The sequence below is a fragment of the Bubalus kerabau genome, chromosome 23 (assembly GCF_029407905.1).
Source record: "Bubalus kerabau isolate K-KA32 ecotype Philippines breed swamp buffalo chromosome 23, PCC_UOA_SB_1v2, whole genome shotgun sequence".
Classification (NCBI taxonomy): domain Eukaryota; kingdom Metazoa; phylum Chordata; class Mammalia; order Artiodactyla; family Bovidae; genus Bubalus; species Bubalus kerabau.
In genome coordinates this window covers 34,019,552-34,038,291 of record NC_073646.1, presented here as the reverse complement: position 1 = coordinate 34,038,291, position 18,740 = coordinate 34,019,552, and the positions used below count along the sequence as shown (strand labels likewise).

Here is an 18,740-nt window from a genome sequence, read left to right as displayed (position 1 = left end):
TGGGTGGTCACGTGCTTTCCCACCATTACTAGTGGCCCAGACGGATCCCTGCCTGCTTGGCCTCGTATGTGTGTCCTGCCGTGGAGTTTGTGACTTCCTCATCCTCCAGGAGCTCTGTCCTTCCAGCCTTAAGATAGCATGTAGCCAGGCCTATGGCCCTGGCCTCCTTGACCTTGGGTACCAGGAGGATGCTGGCAGAGCTGCTGCCCCTGTGACCCCTGTACTGGCTGCCTGTGGAAAGATCCAGAAACACAAGCATCTCTGATAGGGGCATGGCAGTGTCTGCTTGCCTTCTGTCCCCATCTCTGTTTGACAACCGCATCAGCCTCTGGAGTAGAAGAAAAAAAGGATGAGTCCTTCCCTGCCTGATACTTTGTCTGGCAGGAAGGAGGAGCAGCCTCCAAACCTTGAGGTTTAACTGGGCAGGCTTTCCAAACACTTGCACACGGGGCCCTGCATGCAACCCAGGAGCCAGACATGCACAAAACATGGTGGGTTTGAGCTCTGCTCTGTCCTTTTGTGAGTGACCAAGCCTGTCAAGGCAGGAGACATGAGATGCAGGTTCCATCCCTGGGTTGGGAAGATCCCCTGGAGGAGGGTATGGCAACCCACTCCAGTATTCTTGCCTGGAGAAATCCCATGGTCACAGGAGCCTGGTAGGCTACAGTCCATGGGGTCACAAAGAGTCAGACATGACTGAAGAGACTTGGCACGCACACACACGTATACAAGCAGGTTGGCCCCCTTCTATTCTTTTTCTGAGTTTATAGCACATCTGAGCCCAGGCCTGGGAGTCAGGCCCCCCAGCGAGGGTTTTTATCCCCATTTCTGCTGTGTGGCCTTGGGCAAGGCCCATGCCTGAGCCTCAGGGTCATTCTTTCTATAAAGAAGGGCAAAATCAGGGGACCCAGTTCAGGCCACAGAGCCTGAAGTTCAGACCAGGAATGAGGTTAAGTGCTTGCTTCCACCTCCCATACTCCTCAACCCCTCTTTTCCTGGTCTGTGCACCCTGAGGCTTGGGCTGCAGCTTGGGGGTGGGGGAGGAGGGGAAGATAACAGGAGTGGAGTAAGAGGGTTTACTGGCTCCTTCCTTGTCCTGAGATGTCTGTGGCTAGCTGTCCAGGAACAGTTGGGAGCCCAGAACTGTCTGGGGAGGAAAGTGGGGAGCATAGAGATCCCCCCGACAAGATCTGAGTCCTACATGGGGCCATGGGTGGTCTCAGATTAACAGCTGAGGGCCTGAGCCCACCAGGGTGAGGAAGTAGCAGCTTGTAACCCTCCATCATGGGTTCATTCTGCCCTCAGTTTTGAGTGACCCCGAGCAGTGGAAAGTTTTTTTTTTTTTTAATTTTCTAAAATTTTAAAATTTTGAAATATTTTTTATGTGAACCATTTAAAAGTCTTTATTGAATTTGTTGCAATATTGCTGCTCTTGTATTTCATGTTTTGGTTTTTTGAGCACAGAGTTTGGGGGATCTTAGGACTTCCCAGGTGGCCCTAGTGGTGAAAAACCTGCCTGCCAGTGCAGGAGATGTGAGATGTGGGTTTGATCCCTGGGTTGGGTAGATCCCCTGGAGGAGGGCACAGACAACCCACTCCATATTCTTGCCTGGAGAAGCCCATGGACAGAGGAGCCTGGCGGGCTACAGTCCATGGGGTCACAAAGAGTTGGAAACAGCTGAAGTGACTTAGCACACAAGTGAGACCTTAGCTCTCTGACCAGAGATCGAACCTGCACCTCCTGCATTGGAAGGCGAAGTCTTAACCACTGGGCCACCAGAGAAGTCCTCTGTAACTTTTTTTTGGCGGGGGGACCACACCATGGGGCTTGTAGGATCTGTTTCCCCACCAGGGATTGAACCTGGGCCCTGTCAGTGAAAGACCATAATCCTAACCACTAGGACACCAGGGAACTCCCTATAACTCTATTTATTTACTTATTTATTTTGGGTGGAAAGCCTTCTGAGGAGGCACTGTCCTGAGCTTTCCATCCTTAGAATCCTCCAGAGGGGTTGGCAGAGGAGGGGATACCCACACGGCCCAGGAGCCATGAGACCCGCCTCAAGCCCCACTCCCAGCCCCACCTGCCTCAGTTTACCCATCTGTCAGCCAGCACCGGCCCCCTCCCAGACCGCGCTCTGGGGGGCCGCCGAGGGTCCAGCCCCCCACCCGCTCCCTGGACCCGAGCCCTAACCGCCACTTCTGTCCTGTCTCCACAGGCTCCCCCCTGCACAAGCAGGCTTCGGGCCCCCCGGCTGCGGCCCCTGCTGCCCCCGAGAAGCCCGGCGCCAAGGCGGCCGAGGTGGGCGACGAGTTCGCCGGGGACTTCGTGGTGGGCGAGCGCGTGTGGGTGAACGGCGTGAAGCCGGGCGTGGTGCAGTACCTGGGGGAGACGCAGTTCGCGCCGGGCCAGTGGGCGGGCGTGGTGCTGGACGAGCCGGTGGGCAAGAACGACGGCGCGGTGGGCGGCGTGCGCTACTTCGAGTGCCCGGCCCTGCAGGGCATCTTCACGCGGCCCTCCAAGCTTACGCGGCAGCCCGCGGCCGAGGGCTCGGGCAGCGACGCCCACTCGGTCGAGTCGCTGACCGCCCAGAACCTGTCGCTGCACTCGGGCACCGCCACGCCGCCGCTCACCAGCCGCGTCATCCCCCTGCGGGAAAGCGTCCTCAACAGCTCGGTCAAGACCGGCAACGAGTCGGGCTCCAACCTCTCGGACAGCGGCTCCGTGAAACGCGGCGACAAGGACCTGCGCCTCGGAGACCGCGTGCTGGTGAGTCCCAGCCCCCACCCCACCCCACCCCCACCCCACGTGGGCGAGCTGGAGTCCCCGCCCTGGGCAGGGACCAGGACCCGCGGGCCTCGGGTGGGATTCAGGCTGAGGCACACACACCTGGTCAGAACCACAGAGGGGCCAGCGAGACAAGTGAAGTGGGGGCCCTGGAGACTGTTGCTGTGTGACCCTGGGCAAGTGTCTTAACCTTTCTGGGCCTGTAGCTAGTTTTTTAAGGAGCCTCCATAGGGTTCTCTATAATGGTTGTACAATTTACATTCTGTGGATTGTCTTTTCATTTTGTTTATGGTTTCCTTTGCTGTGCAAAAGCTTGTAAGTTTAATTAGATCCCATTTGTTTATTTTATTTTTTTTTTCTTTCTGTTGTTCTAGAAGGTGGATCTAAAAAGATCTTGCTGTGATTTATGTCAGAAAGTGTTCTGCCTGTGTTTTCCTTTAAGAATTTTATAGTGTCCAACCTTACATTAGTAATCCAGTTTGAGTTTATCTTTGTGTATGGTGTTAGGGAGTGTTCTGATTTCATTCTTTTACATGTAGCTCTTCAGTTTTCCCAGCACCACTTATTGAAGAGACTGCCCTCTCTCCATTGTATATTCTTGCTTCCTTTATCGTAGATTAGATGACCACAGATGCGTGGGTTTATCTCTGGGCTTTCTATTGTGTTCTATGGATCTATATTTCTGTTTTGTGCCAGTACCATATTGTCTAGATTAGTGTAACTTTGTCATAGTCTGAAGTCAGGGAACCTGATTTCCTCCAGCTTCGTTTTTCTTTCTCAAGATTGCTTTGGCTATTCGAGGTCTTTGGGGAACACAGAGAATTTTTAGGGCAGTGAAACTATTCTGTAAGATACTGTAACGGGGGGTACGTGTCATATATTTCTTGGGAATTCCCGGGCAATCCAGTGATTGGGATGTCACTCTTTCACCGCCGAGGGCCCCGGGTTGATCCCTGTTTGGAGAACTAAGATCCTGCAAGCCGCATGACGTGGTCCAAAAAAAAAAAAAAAAAAAAAAAAAAAAAAATATATATATATATATATATATATATATAAAGATCATCCCATAATTATAAAAGGATCTGCCTCAGGTGGCTTCTGAGAGAAACATTGATTGCTTTTCTGCTTTCCCTGCAGCTGCCTGTGGACCTGGTTGCCCTGGGTTTCCAGCTCTGTGTCTTACCATCTTTTCTCCTGTTCTCTGCCTTTGAGAGCTTAATACCTTTAAAAAAAAGTCCCTTCACTGTCTTTCTAGTGCAAATTGAAGGAAGGCTGAAAATAAATGTGTGTGTTTATCTACCATGTTTGTGTTAGTCGCCCAGTTGTGTCTGGGTGTTATGCGGCCCCATAGACTGTAGCTCGCCAGGCTCTGTCCGTGAAATTCTCCAGGCAAGAATGCTGGAGTGGGTAGCCGTTCCCTTCTCCAGGGGATCTTCCTGACCCAAGGATCAAACCTGGGACTTCATGCGTTGCAGGCAGATTCTTTGCCATCTGAGCCACCAGGGAAGCCCCTACCATATTTATGTGAACCAAAATAGGACTTTCTAAAGGTTACCTTCTCTGACACCCCTAAGTATGCCTCAGGTGTGTACCCTCAAAGGAACCAGCTCCATGATTAGAACTCACTTCATTCCCACCATTTCTTAAGGACCAGCTATGCACCAGACACATTGAAGATGTGAATTCTAAACTTCGCAACTCAGGAGTTCTCTGGCGGCCTAATGGTTAAGATTTAGTGCTTTCACTGGCTTGGCCTGGTTTCAACCCCTGGTCAAGGAACTAAGATCCTGCAAATTTTTTTTTTCAGATAGGCAAAGGCTCAAATATTTTATTTCCTCTTGCACCTCTTCTTAGAAAGCAGTGGAAGGCTCTACCAAAATAAGTGAATAAACCAAGAAAACAGAAGATATTGCATCCAAGAAATGGGAAATCCAGCCCAGGAGGGAAGAAGAGGAACTCCTCAGGGAGATGGTGCCAGGTGGCCCTGGAGTGGTGGCCACGCAGCAGAGGGACTCCCAGCTCCAGGAGAGTCTTCTCCAGAAAGAATCTGATAGAGTTCTCAATGGCTCTACACATCTTGGCAGGAGATTTTAGAGGGCTGAGAGAGTTTGGGGTTAATCTAGTGTGAAAACCTAACAAACAATCGTAGAAGACAGTTGTTATCTGTGGGGAAAATTGGTCGTGGGAAGGAAAAGTTTCTGTATCCACCCATCTGTGTCTGTGACTAGTGTTTACCTAAGTCCCAGCACCGTCAGCCTGGAGTCTGATCAAATGAAGCCGTTGATGTGTGGGAAGAGTAGAGAGCCAGTAGGGGTGGGTTCAGCCTCCCCTTCCTTGATGGGAAGTCAATGGATGTCACCCCCAAACTGAAAAATTGACAAGTAGCAACATAAGCATGTCAATTAGAAATATGCAGTCAACACCAAAAACTACATCATAAAGAGTTAAAGTGCTTCTGGGGAGAGGTGGAGAAATTCCCGGGGCTTTTTAAGGCTTTGAAAGTATTTGACTCTTTATGTATACGTGTGTGTTAGTCGCTCAATCGTGTCCAACTCTTTGTGACCCCATGAACTGTAGCCCACAAGGCTCCTCTGTCCATGGGATTTCCCAGCCAAGAATACTGGGGTAGGTTGCTATTTCCTTCTCCGGGGGATCTCCCCCACCCAGGGATCGAACCTAGGTCTCTCGCATTGCAGGCAGATTCTTTACCCTCTGAGCCACCAGGGAAGCCCTGTTATGTATATATGTAAACTTAACTAAAAGTTTTTTAAATGATTTTTTACAGTAATATTCCAGATTACTGGCCTGGTCTATGAGTTTTTTTAACTGTGGTAAAATATACCCACAGGCAGGTGGGATGAACTGGGAGATCGGGGTTGACATATACACTATACACTGCTATGTATAAAATCGAAAACTGAGACCCTACTGTGCAGCACAGGGAACTCTGCTCAGTGCTCCTGCTGACCTAAATGGGGAGGAAATCCAAAACAGAGGGGATACATGTATGTGTATAGCTGGCTCACTTTGCTGCACAGCAGAAATTAACACCACATTGAAAAGCAGCTGTACTCCAGTAAAAATTAATTTTAAAATTAAAAAAATAAAATACACATAACATTTACCTTCTTAACCATTTTTGAGTACAGTTCAGTGATGTTAAGTAATAGATTCATGTTGTTGTAGTACAATAGATCTCTTTTATCTTGTGAAACTGAAACTCATTCCCATTAAACAATAACCCCATTTCCCCTTCCACCCAGCTCCTGGCAACCCCCATTCAAGCCATTTTTTAAGGATAACATTTATTGAGCTCTTGTATGTACCAGACACTGCACAAACAGTACGTAATCCTCACCAGAGCCCTTTTGACAGATGAAGCAGGGCTAAAGCTCAGAGAAGTTAAACTGGCCCAAGCTCACACAGCTTGTAAGTGGCAGCATTTGAATACAAGTCTGTCTTTCTGACTCCAGAGCTCCCACCCAGGACAGCCTTGGGAAGCACTGGTTATACCTGTATCCCTCCCTGCTGTCCTTGACCTCCCTCCATCTCTCCTAAACCTTGCATACTGGAAGGAAGGGGTGGGATGAGCCTGGGTGCCTGGGTACCTGTGCCATCTCTGCTCTTCCCACTGCATCCTCTGGACCCGAGTCTCTCTGTGTGCCAACAGGTTGGCGGGACGAAGACTGGCGTGGTGCGGTATGTGGGGGAGACAGACTTTGCCAAGGGCGAGTGGTGTGGCGTGGAACTGGACGAGCCCCTTGGGAAGAACGATGGGGCGGTGGCGGGCACCAGGTATGGTGGGCTTCCCCTGGGCAGGAGAAGGGGGGCGTCCTCTTCTGGGATGGGTGCAGGGGACGGGGTTGGGGCATCTGAGGATGCCCGTGTTGAGCATCTGGTGGCTGTGCCTGATACCATGTATAGGTGCTGCCATAGCAGCTCATGGAAGCAGGTGGTGGGACTGTCACTCCCATTTCACAGATGAGATAACCAAGGCCAGAGAGGTCATTTCTCAAGATCACGCAGAGAGTCACGAGCAAGTGCTAGGAGAGTCATCTGTCCCTGTGTCCCTTTCCCCATGCCACCTTGGCTAAGTGCAGTGAGAGTACCAGAAAAGGAGAGGCAGTGGTCCCTGCTTCTGGGAGATGCCCTGGGTGACGCAGGAAATAATCAGTGCTTGGTGCTCTACAGTCAAGGTTAGGCTCACAGCTAGGTCCCAGGTTTCTCAGCATCTCTAATTAAAGGGAATTGACTGTCAGGAATTCTCGATCGAAAGGGTCTAAGGCTGTTCCTGGGCCCATTGGGGATGGGAAGGGTGATGTGATGAGTGAGCAGTGTCAGGGGTGTGGGGCTAAGGGGAGCTGGCCCGCGAGCCTGTTTTTATCCCTGGGCTGGATTCTGTGCTCCAAGTGAGGCTGGGACAGCTCTGAGAAGGAAGGTCTGCTAGGCTGGGGGTCAGCCTGAACAAAGACCTGAATGCAGGAAGTGGCGGGATGGTGTGGCAGTTTCATGGTGAGCCGGAAACTGTGCAGGACTAGTTCCCGGTCCCGTGTGGAATCCGCTGCCAGAGAGGTTTTGAGAGAAGATGCTCCAGTTTCCATGACAACATTTGCCTTCCTGTTTTCAAGGCGAATGTTTCTCTCAACTTACTCTTGGATTCAGAATTCAGAGGAAGGTTGGTCAGCATCCCCCACCTGACCCCTAAGGTGCTTCCTTCCCATTTCTGCTTCTCTATGCAGGGAGCTGCATGGGCAGAGAGCCTTGGCTCTGGGGGTGGTCCAGGGGCAGCCATGAAAATAGGGCTGCAGATGTGGCTGGGGGCCTCTGGTATGTGAGTGGAGCCAAAACATTGAGGGCTTTGGAGTCCACTGGATCCACTCTCAACTTTGCCATTTAACCAGCTGTGTGACTATGGCAAGTTCCTTAACCTCTCTGAGCCCACGTCTCATTTGTGAAAACTGGATTACAATAGAGTGGTTGGGGGATTGAAATGAGCGTTTATGAAAAGGGACTGGCATAGAGCAGGGGTTCATTGATTGTTATTCCCCCATTCCCCAGAAATATGTCCAATGGCTGTGCAGAATAGCAGACCCTGCTCACCTCTGTTCCTTTTCTGGGAGTCCTGTCTATTGGTCTTAGGGTACGGGTGATGGGTCCCCAAGGAGGAATCTCTCTCTCTTTGCTGGGCTCTGAAAAGGTGGGGAAGGCAGGCCAGGCTCCAGGCTGTGGGGCAGTAATGGCAGTGTGGTCTCTCCTGCCCCTCCAGGTACTTCCAGTGCCCACCCAAGTTTGGTCTCTTTGCACCCATCCACAAGGTGATCCGCATCGGCTTCCCGTCCACCAGCCCGGCCAAGGCCAAGAAGACCAAGCGTATGGCCATGGGTGTGTCGGCGCTGACCCACAGTCCCAGCAGCTCCTCCATCAGCTCTGTCAGCTCCGTGGCCTCCTCCGTGGGTGGCCGGCCCAGCCGCAGTGGCCTGGTAAGGATGGGGGACTGGGGAGGGCTACCCTGGTGTGTATATGGGGATGTGGAGGGTGGGGCCATAGAGATTCAGGCGTCCTCTGACTTGCTTTGGCTCCAGGCATCTGTCAGTTTGGAGTTTTTTTGTTTTTTTTTTTTCCTTTAAATATTTAATAGAAGTTTCTATAAAAGAACATGGAAACTTGGTAACTTAGGCTCTTAAACTGAAATGTACATTTCAGGTGCTAAGGTAGAAGTTTGGAGTTTTTGAACAAAGATGAAAGTGTAAGGATTTCCCTGGTGGACCAGTGGTTAAGAATCTGCCTGCCAGTGCAGGGGACATGGGTTCAATCCTTGGTCTGGGAACTAAGATCCCACAGGTCACAGGGCAATTAAATCCGTGAGCCATAACCACTGAGCCCACAGGCCACAGCTAGAGAGTAGCCCCCGACTCACCACAACTAGAGAAAGCCTGCGTGCAGCAACCAAGCACCCAGGTGCCGCAACCAGCACCACCAACAAAGAAATAAGTTTTAAAAAGCAAGTGTACATTTTTGTAACAGAGAAATTGACCCGTTTACATTTATTGTTATTTTTCTATTACTGATGTGTCACTAGTCTAAAACCCTTTCTTAGGAATTAAAGAAGTTCATACAAATGCAGAGCAGGTAATACGGGTGGAGGGCAAGCAGTTTAGGAAGGCTGATACCTCACCTGGGGTGAGGAGAGAAGGTGAGGTTGCCGTGCAGAGCTCTGTCTACACGGGCTTCCTCCTAGTCCAGGAGAAGGTGGCCCAGGTGAGGGACCCCGCCATGAGGTGGGGAGGAGCCCCAGGGGCTGTAACTTGCCTGGGAGCGGGGAGTTCCCTGGATCTCAAACGTCACGATTCCCTCCACGTAAGTAGGCAGTGTCTAGGGCCCTGGGAAGGGGAGGAGCTGGACCCTAGAGTCCAGGCACTTGGGCCCCATGCCCCCGCAACCTGTGGGGTAACTGGGGGTTGTCTGGATGGAGCTCCACACCCCTGAGTCCCGCCTGCTCCGGCACCTCCCTGCAGCTCACCGAGACCTCCTCGCGCTACGCCCGCAAGATCTCAGGCACCACGGCCTTGCAGGAGGCGCTGAAGGAGAAGCAGCAGCACATAGAGCAGCTGCTGGCTGAACGGGACCTGGAGCGGGCCGAGGTGGCCAAGGCCACGAGCCACATCTGCGAGGTGGAGAAGGAAATCGCCCTGCTCAAGGCGCAGCATGAGCAGGTGGGTAGGCGGGCTGGGGCGGTAGGGTCCCCAGCAGGGTACCAGTGGCCTCCTCGGGCCAGTCATGTCCATCCCTCACGCTCAGAGAAGAGAACTCGGGGTGTGCAAAAGACACTGAGATGCAGGTTACCAGCCTCCCCTGTCCTCCTGGTGATTTTCCTTCCAGTGGCAGGCCCACATTCCTCCAGAACCTGGATACAGTTTTGCGTATCCTGCTTTTCCCTACTTCATATAGTGTGAGCAGGGCTTCCCTGGTGGATCAGACGGTAAAGAATCCGCCTGCAATGCAGGAGACCAGGGATCGATCCCAGGCTCGGCAAGAGCCCCTGGAGAAGGGAATGGCAGCCCACTCCAGTATTCTTGCCTGGAGAATCCCAAGGCCAGCCAGAGGAGCCTGGCGGGCTACAGTCCGTGGAGTCGCAAAGAGTCAGACCCGACTGAAGCGACTGACACACACAGCCCGAGCATGATTTCTAGGTCATGGAAAATTCTTCCCCGTTTGAACGGCTGCATTGCCATCTATCACAGGCTGTGTCCTTACCCACGTGGCCTGTTCCCTGCTGGTGTTCACGTGGTTTTCCAGTTCCTCACTTTTTCTAAATAATTTCTAATACTAAATTTTTTTGGAGGTACAGAAGTCCACATTTCAGATCACGTTTCTGAGCAGATTCCTGGGCTGGGTTTCAGGGAAGGAAGGCATCACCCATCACCTCGATTCTGCCGCCGTCACGTGTCTCTTCTTCCCTGGCGCTTGTCCCCTACCTGGGAGCTCCCTCCTGGGCCCCTGTCCCCATTTGGAGCCCAGCTCCCTCTTCCCTCGGGCTCTGGAATTATTAAGGCCAAGCTCACGTATGTGCTGTGACAGGGGCATTCACAAGACAGAAGGTCTTATAGGCCCTCAAGGGTGGAGGGAGGGGGCAGGTCCTGGGGGCAGGTGGACCTGAGGTTCCCGCTGGGTGAGGCTGGCCCTCTTCCCTCACATCTAGACCCACAGTTCCTGCCTGACTGGGCTGGAGGGGGAGTAGGGGTGGCTGGGATCCCAGGCTGTCTCCTCGCATCTCCCCTGCTGCTCCCCATCCCTCCCCACTCCCGCTCCCAGTCCCCCGGGAGGAGGCTGACCCTGTCCGGGCCCTCCGCTCGGGGCCCAGTATGTTGCAGAAGCAGAAGAAAAGCTGCAGCGGGCCCGGCTCCTGGTGGAGAGCGTGCGGAAAGAGAAGGTGGACCTGTCCAACCAGCTGGAGGAGGAGAGGAGGTGCGTGCCGCCCCGGGCCCCGTCCCGGGGGGACACTCCCAGAGCCTCGCTGAGGATGGCTCGGGACCAGCAGGCCCAAACCCCGCCTCCCCACCATGTACTGGCTGTGTCACCTGGGCTGGTGACACAAGCCCTGCAGGCCTCAGTCCTCCCATCTGCAAAGTGGGGTGATGACCCCCACCTCTGCAGGCTGTTGGGAGGACTTGCAAGATAACCCCAGTGACGCGCCCGACAACAGCACTGAGCACCTGGGAGACACCATGTCTGTCACGCTTTCCTTCCTGACGTGGGGTTCACTGTTCCGCCCTGCCTGGCTTGTGCAGCATCATGAGGACGCCCAGGGAGGGCAGCGGGGGGTGGACCTCTCACTAGGGAGACGCACACCCCACGTGCCTATGCCGTGATCCAATTCAGCACGGGGAATACCCGCCTCTGCTCTAGGCAGGTCCTCCCAGTGAAGCGTGAAGCCTGTGTCCTGAAGCTTCATTTACATTTCACGTGTCAGGAAACTGAGGCTCAGAAGCAGCAGGAAAAGGCCACTGGAAACACCTTGCACCTGGGGATCAGCCCCCGGGCTGGGTGCTTCACCTGCACCGTCTCTCTGTCTTACTATTAACCCAGGGAGGTATTGCCCCCAGCTCACAGATGAGAAAACTGAGGCTCAGAGCAGGGAAGGGACTTACCGAGGTCACTAGTCTTGTTAGTGGTGCTGCTGGCTCTTTGTGTGACCTGCCAGGGTGGTGAGTGGGGTTTGTGTTCCCTCCATGTGGGGTCTCTGGGCTGACTTGGTCCTGGAGCACCTGGCGGGGTTCAGAGCCCACAAGGGCCAGGGTTTCCTTTGGCCCAGGAGCCTCTCTTTGTCTCTGAGCTGCTGACATACAGATTTCTGCAGCTTCTTCTGCTCCTCCTGTGCAGCAGGCAGCCCCCAGCCCCAGCCCCCACCTCCCCCAACTTGGGTCTGCTCTTGGGCTTTCAGCCCAGGCATGTGCTCCAGGGGCTGTTGTTACTGTCTGACTCTGAGAGAGGAGGGCTTATTTATATCTGCCTGAGACCGTCGGCAGGGCCCACACAATTGGTTCCCATGGCAACGCGCCTGATGCCAACAAACAAAAACAGATCCCTGAGACATCATGGGAGTTGCGTTCAGGAAGTCCTGGGTACAAGGGCCAGCATTGCCCGGCGCTTGCTGTGTGACCTTGGGCAGGTCACTGGCCCTTTCTGGGCCTCAGTTTCATCCTCTGTGTGCTGAGAGCCATCAGGAGGCCCAGGAGCAGCCACTTTGTGAGCTGTAACGTGCCTGTGTCTCTCCCCAGTGCTCTCTCGGGGGTGAGTGGGTGGGTGAGTGTACTTGAGGGTGGGCCCCACACCTGCAGCAGGGCACTGGGGGCCCTCCACATCAGGGAGCAGCCCAAGTGGTGGGGGCTGGAACCCTGGGCCCTGATTCTGAGCGGAAGGAGTGAGTGAGGATGGGGTCAGCAGGGGAAGAAGCCCACCCTCTGTCTTTCCCCATAGACTGTTTCATGCAGCCTATCTGCTCCCTGCTATCATGAAAACAGAGCTGATTCTGCTTCATTTACTATCCATTCTATCATTTATTCCCACAACCACCCTAGAGGGGCAAGATGCTGCATTAAACACAACTATTTTGCAGGAGAAGAAAGGATTTATTACTTGCAGCAAGTAAGGAGAACACCGGGGATCTTTTCCTTAAGCAATGTCTCCTTTGCACTCCTATTTTAGAGAAGTCCATGTTCTCTCTGTAGAGCTTGGACCAGGAAATTGGGAGGGCTGGGGGTTTCCAGGAGGCTCCACCCCCATCAGCCATGAGGCTCTGGGACAGTACCTTCTGGGTACTCTGAATGTGGACTCGCAGCTTCTGGTGGCCTTGGCTCTCTCTGCCATTGCTGACTTGGCAAAGGCCACCCCTCTGAGTAGGGGTCACTTATGGCTTCCCTGATGGCTCAGCGGGTAAAGAATCCACCTGCAATGCAGGAAACACGGGTTCAGTGCCTGAGTCAGGAAGATCCCCTGGAGGAGGAAATGACAACCCACCCCAGTATTCTTGCCTGGAGAATCCCATGGACAGAGGAGCCTGGTGGGCTACAGTCCAGGGGGTCGCAAAGAGTCAGACACGACTGAGCAGGAGCATGGACGGACCCCTGTGGGTGAAGCCTGCTCAGCCCCCTCTCCCCCCTCCGCAGGAAGGTCGAGGACCTGCAGTTCCGAGTGGAAGAGGAGTCCATCACCAAGGGAGACCTGGAGGTAATGGTCAAAGGCCCCCAAATTTCCCCCCAGGTTTGCACCCCAGGCTTAGCCCTCAAAGGGAAAATCATCATGAGGTCCAGGCAGCAACTCTGAGCCATGTGGGAGGGGGCCATGGGAACCATGAGGTAGACAAACTGGGGAAGAGTCACAGGTCATACCCTGGGAGCGTGGGGAGGGGCCCATCACGAGAGACTCGGGCATCAGAAGTCAAATGGCTCAGCTCCAGGAGCCCCAGAGGGGCCATGCTTCCTGGTCAGCAGCTGGGTGGGATGTACCCGGGGAATCCACAGAGCTGGGCCTGAGGGCATGGTGGCTGGGCTCCCTGTCCCTTCTTTCTTGGCAGTATCCCTAAAGGTGTTCCCTGGGCCCTCCGTTCATCTTGAATTCCAGCTAAAACTTTGGCTGGGAATAGTTTGTGTTTGAGTCACAGAATTTATAGATGGGAAAACAGGCTCAGAAAGGCAGAAGGGATTCATGCAGTCATGGCGCACCTCAGCAGCCACTGGGACCAGGACCCAGGACTCCTGACTCCCAAGTGTAGCCCATAAGGATGCCAGTGATAGCACCTCTTCAAGTCACACCACCTGGCCAAGGGGTCTGGGCACCAGTGGAATTTCACTCTCCCTCTTCAATCCCACCCACCCTTTCTGAGCTGAGGGATGGAAGACACTCACATCAATTAATAAAGCACCTAAGGACCCCTGCCACCCAAGACAGACACCAGCCCTCCTCACCAAACCGTCTGGAGTCTGCAGGGCTCACTAGGCCTGCTCACAGTTAGGTGGGTAGGAATGCCTTTCTGCCATGACCCTCCCTGCTCCCTGGAAGGTGACAGAAAATGTGGACTCCCAGAGCCATCAGATGAGGCAGAGGGCAGTCCCTCTCCACATTCCAGTCCTGACCCTAACTGGTCTTGGGCAGCCATTTCCTCTCCCTGGACCTCCACTTGCTCCTCTGTTAAATGAGGAGGTTGAACCAGGTCAGTGATTTCCCAGCTTAAGAATTCGTCACCCAGTAGGTGTGTTCAGACTCAGAACTCTGGACCCAAGTGCCCATACAGTAGGTCTGGGTGGGATCCAAGGGTGTGCATTTCTAATGAGTTGCCAGGTGATGCTGACCTGGGAACCACACTTTGGGAATCACTGCACTGGATCATTTCTGAGCTCTGATGGGAAACTACGGTTTCTGATTTTGTGAAAGAGCCGTGTCAAAACCCCTCTGACTTCCAGCGTTCAGCAAAATTGTACAAATGGCTGTCCTATCCCTGAATGACCCTGGCTGGGGAGGGATATGTGTGATCTAGGGTCACTGACGGCTGCCCCTGTTGGGACGGGTTTTGCTGCCTGAGCTTAAAGGATGGCTACTGGGGCACAATCTGGTATAGGAACCCCAGCCTGGCATCTGGTGTTCCAATATAAGTTTCTCGCTTAGCCAAGGGGCCAGTTATGTGGTTGACATTTAGCAATCTCTTCTGTGGGGTGGCTGCCCTCCCGAAGGGATTGGGGGTGGAGGTCGCTCCCGGGAAAAGCACCTGTGATTGCAAAGACATCTGGTAGCTGCTAACTTCAGTCATCAAAGGGTAGGGGGTGGGCGGGCAGGTTACTAAAAGGCTGCAGGGAAATCTCACAGCACCAAAGGCAGACAGTTCAGAGAACTGGAAGGAGGAGCAGCATCAGAAACGGAGTCTCTTCCCCTCTCACTCGCCTCCCTCTTCTCATGATTCCTGGTCAGTCTGTCTGTCTCTCACTGTGTCTGCAGATCTCTTGACACGTCTCCTCCCTTCTGCCCTGACATCCACCTGCCCGGCCCCGCCTAGGCTCCAGCACTTACTGCCTCCCAGCTGTCCTCTTGAGAGAATCTGATTGGCTAGCGAGGCTAGCCAATGGGTTGTCTCGCTTTGGATCGGGTGCCCACCCCAGATCCAATCAGCCCTGGCTGAGAGAGGAGGGGGTGGGGCAGACGGTGACGGACAGCTAGTTCAGTCCAAGGGCAGTGGAGTCCCATTGCTTCTGTTTCTGTTGTGACCATATTCATGGCAACCGGAAGGCACATGGACCCAAGTCCCTCTCATCCCCATCCACCTGAAAGTCAAAAATAAGCCCCCAGACACCTCCTCGAGCTCCTCCTAGGACCCCTCCAGCTATGTGACCCCATTTCTCTGCTTGTCGTCCCTCCCCCAACTGTGCGAGATGTCCCATGACAACCTCTCACCGCCTTTCTGACCTTGACTGTTGGCCTGTCCAGGGGCTCAGTCCCAGGCTTCACTTTCGCTAAGAGCGTCCAGTCTGTGGCATTAAATGCTCTTTATAAGCCCACGATTTCCTTGGTCCTCCCCCAAACTCCGCACCAGCATACCCACAGGACATCTCCCCCAGGAGGAGCAAGTGACAGGCATTTGTAGCACCTTCTGGGGCTGCAGAAGGAAAAACTGTCACAATTCAGCAGCGGCTCCAGACAACATATATCGATGCTCTCACAGTGCTGGAGGTCAGAAGTCGGAAATCAAGGTATGGGCAGGGTCAATTCCATGCCTCTCTCTCAACTCTAGTAGGATTTCTGGCTGCCGCTGGTGTTCCTCGGCTTGTCGCAGCATCCCTGCCTCCGTGGTCACGTGACCTTCCTCCCTGTGTGTCCCTGTGTCTCTTCACGTGACCGTAAAAGGAAGTCATCAGGCCCACCGGAACCCAGGATGACGTCATCATAACTGTTTACATGTACAAAGACAAGGTCACCTTCTGAGGTTCTGAAATAGACGGGAAATTTGGGGATTTATCCAGGGGGCTTGTGTTATTGTTCTGTTGATTAGATAGCATCTCGCTGTTATTTTTCATTGACTTGGGAACACCCTCTGTAACAGGAAGAGACAGAACTCAGAATCAGCTGTTTGTTGGGGACCGGCTGTGCAGCTCGAGGCCTGCAGGGAGATGAAAAGGGGCGACGACCTTCAGGAGCCCCTTGTGCAGCTGGGGTAACTCTCTGCCGGCCCCTCGCCATTGATTGATAATACCAGGCCTCTGTTACCTTAAGGGCATCCCAAGGCAGAGGCTTTGTGCTTTGGAGTAGGGTAGACACTGTGCATGCAAGGAGAAGAGAAAAAACAGTAGGTCAAAGACTCAGGCCAGGCTTCACCTAGCCTCCAGGATTTGGATGGGGGCGGGGACACAGGGAGTCCCCACTGCCGGAGCCTCCATCACTGCTCCGTGTTGTTGCCAGAAGTCCATGTCTCTCCTCCGTGGAGTCAGGCTTGGTTTGGGGAGGGGCCCCGGTTCCGAAATCCAGACATCTGAGTTCTAGGCTTCACGCTGTCCCAGGTTGCTGGGTGATTCTGAGCCTGAGGTTGTCCTGCTGGCATGGCCTCTCTCTCCTGTGAGTTGGAGAGACAGCCGAGACACCGTGGGATGGGGTAGGTTCTAAAGTTGGTGTGTGAGACAAAAATTACATCCACTCTTACACCGCCCTGCGGATAACCGTGGTGGCTGCTGCTCCTCACGCCCTGGGCAGTGTCCTTGGAGCAGAATAAAAGCCAGATTGTCCATCTCACTAAAATCTAGCCTTCAGAGGTGCTTTCCCGCCCCAAACTCCTAGGACTGAACTTAATTAAATTAAGCAAGCACCTCCCATGAGTTCCCCTGTGCCCACAGGGAGACCCCAATCCAGGGAACAGGAGGCTGAGAGTTCTGAAAGTGACAGGAAGGGGGCTTTTGCGGTGGTTGGGGTACCAAATGAAGTTGACCTTGAAATTGTGAAGCTAGAGGCTTTTTCTGGCCCTTGAGACCACCAATGTGGTATTTGTGATCAGGCTGTGTCTAGTGCCTGGGGTTGCAAAGAGTCAGACACAACTTAGCAACACTTTCACTTTTTTTTTTTTTTCCTTCAATTTAGTGTGGGTCCCGGGCAGGGTTGCCATGCCCACCATCAGGGGGAGAGAAGCAGGGGAGAACATGGCCTCTGCGAGGCTGGGGTTGAGTAACCATCTTTAGCCCTTAACTTTCTGAAAGAGACCAAGCATGGCTGTGTTTTAGCACTGCGCCATGCTGCCCTCTTGGGGGAGAGAGAGACACCTTTGTTCCTTTAGAAAAATTCACAGGAATAAGATTGGGAGCCTAAGGACATAAAGGCTCTATAGCTCTTGATGAACTGCGTGAGAGTTGCTGAGGCGATTCTGTCAGTCTGCTCTGCCACGGTCTCCCTTGTCGTGTTGGGTGTGTATTCTTGGGTTTTGCACAGCAGTGCCGTGATGCTCAGCCTGCCTCCCCAGACTGCCGCTCGGGTCTGCTATCACCTCGTCTCTCCTTGGTGATGACGGGCTGAGCCGAAGGATGCAGCGAACCCTCTGGCTTCTCCCTGCTGAGAACTTGGGGTCCAGACCCTTCTGGATGCCCAGAGCCTTGAGCCTCCTGCTGCCCCCGCAGATCTGTTGGGGTAAAATCGAAATGCCAGCCTGGATGCCCTGAGAATGTCGGGCTTTGTTAGCGTGTGAAGCGGGTGTTGTGAAGCTGGGACAAAAGCACCCTTGTGCTTTCGGGAGACCAGGCGTCCGCGGCGGGGGGCCCCGGGGAGTGGGCACCACTGGGGCCGGGTTCAGGGCAGGGCGATGGGAGACACAGCCCGGCCTCCACTTAGGAGGCTGGCCGGGGGGAAATCATGATGGTGTGGGTGTATTTGAAATCCTTCCTTTCAGTTGGTTCAACCTTCAGGACAGGCCTGGGGACCAGGAGTCCTGGGGTCGTTTACTCATCCATCCATCCTGGGGTTTCCTGGGCGCCGGTTTCTGTGCCTAAAGTGAGAAACGGGCTCGGCTCCCTGATGCGAGGTGGGCAGTAGGCCGGGGCTCTTCCCCAGGAGCTGCGAAAGGAAGGGCCACGTGGGGGGTGACAGAAGGGACCCGGGTGCCCGTGGTCGCCCCATCCAGTGGCCAGCTTGGGCAAGGTTGCTGCAGCCTGTCCTCCGCCCTTAAACAGATCTGGCAGCGAGGGGCGGGCACCTCCCCAGACCTCCTCTCTTCCTTCCACCTGTTCTCCTGTCTTGCGCACAGAAGATGACCTGCTTCTCTCTCTCTTTTTTTCTCTCTTTCTCCGGCTTCCTCTCGCCTGTGCTCCTCTCTCCTGTCCCCACCTCGCCACCCGCCCTGGGTGGACAGACCCAGACGCAGCTGGAGCACGCACGCATCGGGGAGCTGGAGCAAAACCTGCTACTGGAGAAAGCGCAGGCCGAGCGGCTGCTCCGAGAACTAGCCGACAACCGGGTAACCGCCGCTGCCAGCGCCTCGGCCCGCCAACGCCCCTGTCAGCGTCCCCGTTTTATTATTTTCTCTCTCTCTGGCTGCTCTTCTCCCAGTTTTGTTGGGTTTTTGTTTCTCCCTTTTGCATCCCTTCTAGGAGGGCAGTGCCGGTTTAGGAACGTGCTTCTGCGCTCCTCCGCCGTGTGATGCTGGTTGGAGGAGGGGGAGGTCTTGTTCTCCGGGACTTTGGGCCCCAGCTCGTGGTCCTATTGCCTGGGGAAGGTCCTGTGAGAGTCTCTCCCACCGCCCCACCCATGCCTTGCCCAGACAATGCTCTGTCGTGTTCAGCAACTGGGGGCTCTTGGGAACATTCTGCCCCTTGTGTGGAGGACCCATCCACCCCTCCCTTCTCCCCAGGCTGGGGAAGGCAGAGGTCAGGAGACTGGGGATCCAAGGTCTTCAATAGGGTGGCACGAAGGGCCAGCCTGAAGGACCTGGGGC

The 18,740-nt window shown here is 54.1% G+C and overlaps 1 protein-coding gene across 2 annotated transcripts in view; it reads left to right on the top strand.

Annotated features, from left to right (window-relative positions):
* The window catches only part of CLIP2 (CAP-Gly domain containing linker protein 2), a 75,479-nt gene that overhangs the window by 37,219 nt on the left and 19,520 nt on the right, over window positions 1-18,740 (top strand). The window contains exons 3-9 of one of the 2 annotated variants that reach the window (XM_055561917.1): window positions 2,220-2,770; window positions 6,459-6,583; window positions 8,055-8,268; window positions 9,304-9,501; window positions 10,650-10,753; window positions 12,955-13,015; window positions 18,159-18,263. In XM_055561917.1, coding sequence (XP_055417892.1) covers window positions 2,220-2,770; window positions 6,459-6,583; window positions 8,055-8,268; window positions 9,304-9,501; window positions 10,650-10,753; window positions 12,955-13,015; window positions 18,159-18,263 — 1,358 coding nt within the window. The remainder of the gene's footprint in view (window positions 1-2,219; window positions 2,771-6,458; window positions 6,584-8,054; window positions 8,269-9,303; window positions 9,502-10,649; window positions 10,754-12,954; window positions 13,016-18,158; window positions 18,264-18,740) is intronic. The other variant, XM_055561916.1, reaches the window with a different exon arrangement.